General features: G+C 41.5%; 1 protein-coding gene and 1 long non-coding RNA gene across 6 annotated transcripts; both read left to right on the top strand.

Annotated features, from left to right (window-relative positions):
• The first annotated feature begins 225 nt into the window (after positions 1–225).
• On the top strand, positions 226–2,245 carry LOC145959724 (uncharacterized). 5 transcript variants are annotated; one of them, XR_014435143.1, is made up of 4 exons: positions 226–501; positions 1,673–1,808; positions 1,975–2,084; positions 2,163–2,245. It is a non-coding gene; the product is annotated as an uncharacterized LOC145959724 (long non-coding RNA). The 5 variants fall into 5 exon arrangements; XR_014435144.1 differs by having other exon boundaries at positions 1,975–2,091; XR_014435146.1 differs by having other exon boundaries at positions 1,623–1,808.
• A 7,085-nt stretch (positions 2,246–9,330) lies between these two features.
• LOC145959723 (uncharacterized) lies at positions 9,331–10,268 on the top strand. The gene is made up of 3 exons (XM_083078845.1): positions 9,331–9,712; positions 9,781–9,996; positions 10,099–10,268. Exons 1-2 carry the CDS (start codon positions 9,601–9,603, stop codon positions 9,969–9,971), a joined length of 303 nt encoding a protein of 100 aa, XP_082934971.1. The 5' UTR covers positions 9,331–9,600; the 3' UTR covers positions 9,972–9,996; positions 10,099–10,268.
• Positions 10,269–11,168: the final 900 nt, after the last annotated feature.

The raw sequence follows: 11,168 nt of genomic DNA, 5'->3' as shown, positions 1-11,168 counted from the left end.
CCAGACTTAAGGCCGGTATTCATAGTCCGATCTTATATTTAAGATTGTCTTAAGTCTGGTCCGAGGGTGACTTAAGACCTCATTCAACCAATCAAATGGCTGCGTAGCATTTCAAGCTCGAACTTAAGACGATCTCAAATATAAGATCGGACTATGAATACCGGCCTAAGACAATCTTAAATATAAGATCCGACTATGAATACCGGCCTTAAAGGTGCCATTTCATACATCGCTCTATCGCTCGATTTTAGCGACATAGGCCCATATTCTGAATCCTCTTTTATTGATAAAAGTGCTCCTAAAAGCGGCCTGTAGCCAATCAGAAGGCTTATATGTCACTTTTAGAGGCACTTTTATCGATAAAAGAGGATTCAGAATATGGGCCATAATGACGTCATGTAGTCGCCAGCGACGGGATTCTGTAGTTGGATTTTTCCAACTACAAGCGATATTCACGAGCGATAATTTTGAAATTTTAAGACTCAAATGGATAATCAAAGAGTAAGTATATAATTTTGTAATAAATATTAAATATATATAATAATATTTTATAATGTAATTTTATACATAATAAAAATGTAAATATAAATCTGCTGATATATAAGGTTATCCCAGTAAGCAAAATGTTAACAAATTGCGTGCAAATTGGCAGCAAATTTAATCAAAATTCCACACCAAATCCATAGCCATCTGTGTCCGCATTAAGCTCGTGTTTTGCTAGCAAACCTTGCTGACATATCCTGACAGCAAATTGGTGACAAAACCCGAGCATAGCTTGCTGACATGTTGACGTCAAATTGTCGGCAGAAACCGAGCAAGATCTGCGCGCGCGCAATCTGACAGCATATTGACGGTAGAAACCGAGCATGATCTGCTTTTGACCAAAGTGCAATAAAATTTAATATTACAGAATAAGTTTTATTGGTAAATTATAATTTTCTTTTCATAAATAACTATGAAATGTAATGTTATATCGTAGTTATATCTCATGTAGCAAATTCTCTTTCAACTTAATTAATAATAAAGTAAATTGTGAACATAATTAAATTTAATTTATCAAATTGAGACATAATTTATATGATAATTAAACTCTTGCTTTATGCTTCAAATAGGATAATTTTCCATTTATCCTGTTGATTCTAATCAGTTTAATATTCTCATATTAGGCTTGTATGAGATATCAAAAATTAAACCAATAGAAATATACTTTTGATCTTTTATTAATAGCCACTAGCAGGCTTTGGTCCATATTCTGAATCCTCTTTTATTGATAAAAGTGCCTTTAAAAGTGGCTTATAAGCCTTCTGATTGGCTGTAAGCCACTTTTAGAGGCGCTTTTATCGATAAAAGAGGATTCAGAATATGGACCTTTATATCTACTTCTAACAGAAATTTGATTGCGAGAAAGCGTGCATCGCGTAGCGGAAAGCTACTAAAAAGAACTATTGAATCAAGGCATCTAAATACCGATTATGCAGGTTCTGCTCGGTTTCTGCCACCAATCTGCCGTCAAATTATGCGCGCAGATCTTGCTCGGTTTTTGCTGCCAATTTTACGTCAAGTCATGCAGCAAGCTTTGCTTGCTTTTTGCTGACAATTTGTCATCAGACTTTCCTGCACAGATTTTGCTCGGGTTTTGCCACCAACTTGACGTCAAATTTTGTGCGCGCAGATCTTGCTTGGTTTTTGCCGCCAATTTGACGTCAAGTAATGCAGCAAGCTTCGCTTGCTTTTTGCCGCCAATTTGTTGTCGGATTTTGTCAGCAAGCTTTGCTCGGTTTTTGCCGCCAATCTTCCAGCTTAATCAGGTAATAACAACTCTTGTAGCAAAATTGTAGCCTTTTTGCTGACAACAATTTTTAGCAAGCACTTGGCGAAATCTGTTCGAGCAGACTTGGCTAACTGGGATGTTAAAAATCTTTTGTGTAATGGCAAGAAAACATTAAAATAAATGAAATATATTTTTATTTATAGAATGTCATGTGAAACTATTTGTAATGAGGATGAAGTACCGACGCATACATGTCTAGAAGGCTATTCCAATTTTATTACGGATGAAAATTTGTATTTTTATTTTGTATTAGGTAGAATGTTTGTATTTATAAATTTATAAATTTTATATTAGTTAATTACAAAAATAATCTGTTTTATAATGTTTTTAGATGATGGAGTAACCCAAAAACTTTTTTTTGTATCGTCGTTTCTTTTTTTCTTCTAAATAATAAAGAACTGCCGCTACTGCTAATCTTTTCTTTATATTGTTCTGCTTTATATTATTTTCATTTATAATTTTTGTGCACTCAATCATCCAATTATAATATTTTCTTGCTTGTGACATTTTGTTTATATTTATTTTACACTGTGCGTGTCTCAACGGAACTTTTCTTTCTAAATCGCTGCTGGAGCCCTTTTCATGCTCAATAGCTAGTCGCTAGCGACAATCTAGTCACGTGACTTTTTTATCGCTCAAAACGAGCGATGAGCGACACATGAAAAGGTACCTTAAGGGTCGGCTAAAGGCACGGTGGAGACCTCCCGCGGAGAGTCCGGAACTATCAATTCGCAAAAGCGTTATTTTAGCCAAAATACAGAGAGAATTATATTAAAATTATGATATTTGTAATCAGTAAGACCTCAAGCAGGTTGCTACAGAGCGATTTTTTGGATAAAAAGTCAAAATAAAATTGCTAATAAATGGCAGATGCGCACCTAGTAGCGGGTCAGGTGCAGCTAGGTACGAGAGTTCGCGTATTTTATTTATTATAAATTTTTAAGAGCCAAAATGCAAAATCTGGCTTTGTAGCGCCCGACTTCATTCTATAAGGAATATATTTAAAAAAAATTCATGGAAAAATATAACTTTTTCAAGGAGAAATAACGCTTTAGCGGATATTACTAGATTTATATCTAACGCACATATGGGGAAATTTCTGTGGTAACATACTGGCGGCTTGACAAGAAAAGACTATCATTCTGTCTTTCTCTCTCTTACACTTCGTATGTATAGGTAACATCTGTATAGATACAATACCAATATACTGCGCACACGAATATAACTGTTGGAGGATGTCAGATAAAAACCGGCTATTATTCTTTTTTTTTTTTTTCCTCTTCATCATACATATGAAAGAACATGGATAGCAATAGTTACCCAAATAGCAAAATCTGTAGAAAGCATATCATGCCAAGTGTCGGCTACCAACTAATGTTAGCAAAAAGGCTACAAATTTGATACTGAAGTTGTTATTACTAATTAAGTTGACAAATTGATGTCAAAAATCGAGCAGAGCCTGCTCACAGAATCTGACGCAGATAGGTGGCAGAAACCAAGCAGAATCTGCTAACATGACTTGATACGCACAGTATTGATAACAGTATTGATAAAATAAATATTCCCAAAAAGAAATAAAAAAATTTACGTGACGTTATTAGATTAGATGTGTGTGTTCTTCCCTCAGGGGCATCATAGAGCTTGTCTCTTTGGTGTACGGGCAATTGCGATCCCGAGGTACCCGAGCTTGGTGAAGGAAAACACCATGTAACACCCGGAGTGGAGGCTTCGTTAGCCGGGTAAGGTCTCCTCCTAAGGGAAGGAAAACCCCGACAGAAAACCATTTTTCTTTGTTACAGACATGGACAACGTTACAAAGGAGACGAACTCCCTGGGTTCGGATACCAGGGGCCGGCGGGGGGGTGGTACTGTCCCGGTCACCCTCTCGTCGTCATCATACGACGGGCCATCTGGATTTTTGCCGGCGGGGAATCCAGAGGAATGGACTACCGCTTTGGGCTGTGGTGAGGACTGCCGGGTGTGCTGGATCTACGCGCTATTGCGTACGCCATGTGCGGATGCGTGTGGGATCGCAGGACTTTTGGACTATGTGTCGCTCATTAAGGACGAACCGACCAGTTATGATCGCGGGTGTCCGCGATATAGTGTGGTCGTGAACAGGGAGCACTCGAGACTTTCCGAGCTCGTGAGTGGTATTGATGTGGCGAGGAAGGACTCAATCGAGCGTCCTCGCACCCCCGAAGTAGTTCGCGGAGACAGTGGAGACGGGGAGGAGGAGGAGAGGGATCCCTCCTTCATGACTATCTCCTCGCCGAGTTCTCCGGAGGTCGTGGAGCGTGTGTCGCCGGAATGGACCCCGAAGGACAAACGCCTGCTTACTGGGAGAAAACAATATCCCAAAAGAGGTAAGCCCCAAAATCCTTCTTCCTCCGGGAAGAAGGAGACGCGTGGACGTCCCGCCACGACTGGCGATTATATAGGTCTTGCCGAGGCTAAAGAACGCCTCAATGCGGCCAAGCGGGAAGAGCTCCTCTTGGAGGACATCGAGCGGATTTTGGACTCTGCATCGGGCCCAATCTTAACTGCGGTCGGGAGGAAGAATCTTCCTCCCCGTGGAGTTTTTTCAGCCAGCCTAAAGGGGATCACTTCGCTGGGACTCAGGAAGCTGGCTGGGACTTTCTGCTCCCAAGTTGAGAGAGTTGCGGGAGCCTCTGGGATGGACGAGGTCCTCTCCAGGGAGCTTCTCGTGTCCTCAATGAAACTTGGGGGCATCGCTGAGGAGTTCGCTGCGAGGGTGGGTGCGGCTGCGGATCCCCAGGTGGACGCTCTTCGGAGTGAAAACCAGGGGCTAAGGGGCCGCATATCCTCCCTCGAGCAAGAGCTTGAGCGTGTTTCTGGGGATTTGGCCGCCCTTCGTGCGGCGCTCCCCACTATAGAGGCCTCCATGTTTGAGAAGCCAGGGAGGAAGAGACCTCGTGCGGTTTCGCCCGGGGGGGGGTCTCCGTCAACTGCTGTTGCGGGTGATCCTGCCGTCGCTGGGGCGGGGGATCGACCTGTCTCGTTAGCCGAGGTATCGTCCCTTTTGGATGGGCGACTTGCAGCTCTGAGAGGAGACATCGCTTCTATCGTCTTGGCTAACTTACGGTCGCCTCCTGAGGAGGGTGCTGGGGCTTCTCTTTCGAGAGGGGCCACTCAGTCTATTCCCCTTCCATCGGATGCGGATGATCGCGCTGTTGAGCGCGTGGCTGCTCCTGTTTCCGGGGGCTCCGCCGCCCCCGCTGCCGCGGGGGTTTCGGCGGATGCTTCGGGTTCGGGGGCGGTTGTTGTTTCAGGTGGATCCCGAGGAAAGCGCCGGCCTAAAAAGGCAAGTGGGAGAGCTGCTGCCCGGGATGGGCGTAACCTGGGGGTTCCTGCCCCCCCCCCTCGACGTCGGTGGTGTCGCTCACCATTGACAAGAAAAAGGGAGGAGAGGACAGAACTTATGCCTCGGTTCTGGCCGAGGCTAGGTCTAAGGTCAGTTTGTCTGCTCTGGGCATCGAGCAGTTGCACATGCGTCGTGGTGCTACCGGAAGCCTTTTGCTGTCCGTAACTGGGAAGCGGGCAGACGAGAGGGCGAAGGCTTTGGCTGATTCCCTTTCGCAGACCTTCTCTGCGGTTGGGGAGGTTCGAGTGGGTCGTCCCATTCGTAAAGGTGAGGTGCGAATTCGTGGTCTCATGAGTTTTTTCTCGCGGGAGGAAATTCTTTCGGCTGTGGTGTCTGCTGGAGGATGTAAGCTGGAGGACCTTCGTGCGGGTCCCATCAGGCTCCCTTCGGGATCGGGCGTGGGAACGATGTGGCTCCGTTGCCCCGATCATGTGGCGCGGAGTCTCGTTCGGGCTGGTGAGCTGAGGATGGGTTGGGTGGCCCTTTCGGTTATCCCGTTGGGTCGCCGCCCCCTCCAGTGTTTCCACTGTCTGGCCTTCGGCCATACATCAGCGAGGTGCGGATCGACGTCGGATCGTAGCAACTGCTGCTACCGTTGTGGCAGGGAGGGCCACAGCGCTTCTGGCTGTACGGCGCCTCCGCACTGTGTGCCGTGCGCTGATAAAGGCAGGCCTGCGAACCACAGAGCAGGCTCAAAGCTTTGTGCTCGCCCATTCGTTCCTCCTAAGAAGAACACGGGCGATCGGGAGGACGCCTCCGAGCGGAGACGTCAGGTGCCGGGTAGACCGGATGGAGAGTCGACCCCTGGAAGTTCGACGGCATTGGGTGAGGGCAGTCGGGAGGGGGTTCGAGCTGCGTCTGAGGGCGCTGTCGGGCCCCTTCCTGACTCGCAGGGCTCTACGGAGCCCATGTCGTCGTCCCCTTGAATGGAGTTTGTCTGGTGACGTCTAATGTAGTTATGGGGGCTGCGGCCATGCTCTCCGGAGAGATCCGGAATTGTTTGGTTCGGATACGCCCTCTGTCCATAGTCTGGTGTTGGTACCTTTACCGTATGTTGGCGTGATTATCTGTGCCCTATGTTAGGTGTTACGTTTAGTACGTGTAAATGTGCTCCCCACCCTCGGGTGGGTTTGTCGTTGCTCGTTTCCTTATTGTTTCCTCGTGGTTTCTGCGCTTCGGCGTTTTATGTGTGGGGAAGGTGCTGGTTGCCTTCCGTTCCGGGGAGCAGCGGGTGGGAGTGAGGGCTCCCACTCGCATTGCACGTCTCCCTGGGGACGAGGGGAGAATGGCTAATAGCTCGGCCGTTCTCCCTACAGACTCTTGAGTCAGGATTGTGTGTAAGGGGGGCGACTCCCTTCGGGAAGGGTCCTCACAGACCAGGCTATAGGGTTGTCCACTGGATGTTATGCGCGAGCGGTTCCCGGTGGACGTAAATCCCTATTAACGGCCAGGGGCTATAGACAGGTTTTAGGGTCCGGTGCTGACATTTCGGGTCAGTACTGGGTGGTAAACCGGCCCAACCCACGTGGGTTGGGGTAAACCGGGAGTCCCCCACGACGGCAATCAGACCTCCCTCGGGTCTGATTGCTAAGTGCGCAAAGCATTTCCTGTCTCAAAAAAAAAAAAAAAAGATGTGTGTGTTCTACTCGCTCAACAATCACACACTGACTCCAAAATTCCTATTTCACACTTTATATTTCACCTCTAAGAATTCGGAATCACGAGTTCCGAAAAGCAACATAACGTCACATGACCTACAAATATTTAAATATTATAAATGTATCGCGGTATTATAATTATTATTATTTTAAATTAATAAATTGTATAATTTTAATTATTCGAAGCTTCGAAGGTTGAATTATCGAAGTATCGAAGTTTCGAAACTTCGAACCTTCGAAGCTTCGAAACTTCGAGATTTCGATCTTCGAAGATTTTAATATCGAAGCTTCAAATCTTCGAAGCTTCGAAGTTCGAATGTCGAAGCCTTCGAAGTATATCACTAGCCCTAGTTTCGCCCCTCGTTTTTAATGCCGATTTAAATACACAAATAGCATTAACAGTAGTTGACGAAAAACTGTTACGTTTTTTCGTTTTTAAATTATTCAAAAGAGAAAACATTCTTTCCGAATCGGCATTTGAATTTGGAAGAGATCTTATAGTACTTATAACCTTTTTTAAATTGGGATATTTAGCAAAATTATTATGTTGATTTTGTAAAATTTTTTTCCACATGCTGTCGAAATTTAATTTGGAAAAGCTTTGTTTTTCTTCCATTGTAAAATCTAATGGCAAAGCAATCCATTCTTTTTTTAAACCATTTTCATCAAAACCGCCGATAGTTTTAGCTATAAAAGAAATATCATTGAATGATGTTTCTCTATTATTATCAAATAAACTTATGTATGGCCGAAAAACTTGTAACTTTGATAAAAATGTTATTTATAGGTAATCTTTTACGAATTTCTTCCGCAGCAGTCACATAAAATGTTAAACAGTTCTCTCGAACAATATTAACTATGTTTATGTGACCTTTCAGCGTTAATTCGTTTAGATATTCTTCACATTCTGTTCCTAAAATAATTTCATTCATAGTTTTTTGATTTTCTTTTAATGAGAATATAATGTTTGTAGAAAATGGTTTTAAATATTCTTCTTTTACAAAATTTCGACAGATTTGGAAAAGAAAGTTTATAGATTTAGGATGTAATAAATGAATCCTTGTTTCTAATGCTTGAAAAAATGCATTAAATGCATTAAAGAAATTTAAAACGTATTTTAAAAACAGAAAATAAGCTTTCATCTCTACGTTGTTCATTATAGACAATAGATATTCTCTAGAATTTGTTTTTTCACTCACAACCATTTCAGTAAGAAAGTATTTAATTGTATCCTAAGATTCAAGAAGCCTTTCGATACATAAATAGTGCGAAAGCCAGCGTGTATCACATAATTTCAATATTTTGCGATTTGTTTCTTGGAAACATTCACAAAATTCAAGAAAAATAGCCGAACGTTTTGGACTACTATTGAGATAAGTAGCAATTTTTTTTAGAAATTCCTCGCAATATGCAGGCATTTTAGAACAAGCAGCATGCGCTGCTAATGCGGAGGAATAACATGGGCATGAAAATGTTAATAAATGTGAGCATATTTCTTCCAATTTTTTTTAAACGATAAATGTTTTCCTGTCATAACAGATGCATTATCGCATGATAAAGCTACGATATTTAAAAACGGTATCTGTAATTTCCACATTTCACATTTAAATGCCTGAAACAACTTTTCTGCACTTGAATCTTTGGCATCAATATCGATTAATTTAACTAATTGTGAGCGAATATCTAATGTCTCTGGATCAATGTATCGAACAAGAAAAGTCATCCATTTATTATTTGTTATATCAGATGTTTCGTCAATAAAAATTGAAAATTTTGTATTCTGAATTTTATTGACGACACGATCTGTTTCGACCGGGCACAAAACATTTGTAATAATGTTTTTACATTTTGTTCGGCTCATGCTCATGCTTTTTAACACATTAGGATCTTCTCCAATATGTTGAAAAAAGTTGAGGATTTCTTTTGCAGTTTGATGCGAAATATTTTTATCAGCAATTAATGCAGCATACCGAATTTCTGCTATTTTCTTTCGCTCTTCAAACGACAAAAGTGAATCATCTACTACGTTTATATTTTCGTTCGTATTCTTTGTTTCTGTTTTAATTTTACATATTTCTATATGTGCTTTGGATTCTGCGTGACGATAAATTTTCGACAAATCAGCAACCATGGATTTATCACAAAATGAACAAAAAAATAAATTTACGTCATGTGACACTTTGCGTAGCCATGGCTTAAATAATTCAATATCTAGCCATTGTTCTTTAAATTTACATTTTTCTGATGTTTTTTTTTTCTGAATTTTTATTATCAGTATTTAAAGATAAAGTATTTTCTTTAATATTATTTTTATGACTCGCAGAATCCGCATGTCTCAAAACATGTGTATTGCACGAAATATTTTTATTACATATTATACAATGATACAAGCTCTCATCAAAAGATACTTTGCGTATTCAACATTTAATTCGATCATCATTGAGCCAAGCCTCTGAAAAGCTTCGCTTAGATTTTTTTTTAACTCATCGCACATTTTTATGAAATAAAGAATAGACAGAAACAAAGAATTAAAGAAGAGTGAATAAAAGAAGATAAAGACTACAAAGGATAAAGATATGTAGGAATTTTAAATAATCAGAACACACTCACAATCGGGATTGTGTTAGTTTCTTGAACATCAAGATTTCACAAGGCACGTATAAAAAAATACGTTTACTCGAGCGTACAAGGCGACAAGATTATCTGATGACAACGCCGCGAAACAAATGAACGGCATAAAACAAATGAAACGGCATGAAACAAATGAACAAAGTGTGCCTCATTCTCAGTACATGAAAAGACGGCAAGACGAACTTGCGCTGAGCGTCAACATGTCTCGTAAGTAAATCATTATTTGTAACAAAATACTAAGAAATTTTCATGTTTTTAATTGTTCTAAATTTTAGAGGAAATTAATGAAGAAATGGGCGCGCTCGCTCTACAAGAGCCCAACATGCAGCAGCTGATGCAACAATTGATGCATCAGCAGCTGCAGTTATATATGCAGTTACACCAGCAGCAACAACAGCAGCAGCAGCAGCAGCCGCCGCAGCCGCCGCAGCCGCCGCAACCGCCGCAACCGCCGCAGCAGCACTAGGAACAACAGGCGCAGCAGCAAAATAGTATATTATTTTTTTATATATTTAAATTATATTTTATCAAATTATATATATATATACATATATATATATATATGCATCATTATAATTTATTTTATTTTTCAGAAAACAATTCAAAAAAAGAGGAGGCGGCCAGTCCCGTGCCCGGTGGTATGCCCGGCGGAACCAGGGCACCAGGGGCACCAGGGGCGGATGGGGCGTCGCCCGAAATAGTCGAGGCCGAAGAGGCGGACGAGGCCGAGGAGGCGCCCCGACTATTATTAAAAATTATTACTATTATTAATTATTAAATAAAGAACAAAAAATAATTCAGGGAGTATTTATTTTTACTTTCCCATACTTTCTTCCTTTATCCTTTTTTCCTTCTAAAATATAATATAAAACAATGTGGTATAATAGGGCTTCAGGCGAAGGTCCACATGAAAAACCTAACGCGCCATTGGTGATACCTCATGGGTGGTGTGGAAAGTCGCCACTTATATTTTTATTTTTTTATTATTTTAGATATATAAAAAAATTAATAATATTAAATATATCGCAAAACGTGTGTGTGTATACATATATAACATAAAGAAAAGCTGTAAGAGAGAAACATATCGAGCATATATCGAGATATTGGAAAAGCTGGTCGATGCGACGAGAGAGGATTTATAGCGCTCAACACAGTGCAGTCTGGCAAAAGAAGAGAAAGAAGAAGAAGAAGGAAGAACAGAAGAGGAAAAAAAGGAGAGGACGACGGGGGAAGAGATAAAGAGAGAGAGAGGCGAGAAGCTGGATGGGAATGAAAGAGAAAGAGAGAGAGAGAGGATGACACTCGGATTTTTCCGCGAGCGGGATTTTGAAACCTGTATGAAAGCTTTGAAATCTAGAGAAATTAAATCAATAAAAAATAGCGAATGAGAAGTGCCGAAGGTGTCCACGCCAGTTGCAATCGATAAATGAATATTTAACAGTTTGAGTGCCAAGCTGCGCGACCGCGCTCCCTCCGTCCAGTATTCAAAAGTGCCAGCGCATCAATCTGTAAATTCACAGTAACTGCACGCTCGAGATATCGCTCAAGATATTCTACACAGAACGAATGTTTACACTTACAATATAAAAAAAATGATCACAGAAGTAGTTTTCAAAAAATTCCCTGAGTCTTAATAAAATTCCATGAGAATTCCCTGATTTTT

The sequence above is a fragment of the Camponotus vicinus genome, unplaced genomic scaffold, assembly GCF_025532165.1.
Source record: "Camponotus vicinus isolate PSW18456_S1 unplaced genomic scaffold, iyCamVici1.0 SCAF_1, whole genome shotgun sequence".
Lineage (NCBI taxonomy): Eukaryota > Metazoa > Arthropoda > Insecta > Hymenoptera > Formicidae > Camponotus > Camponotus vicinus.
This window is presented reverse-complemented; position numbering and strand designations above follow the sequence as displayed.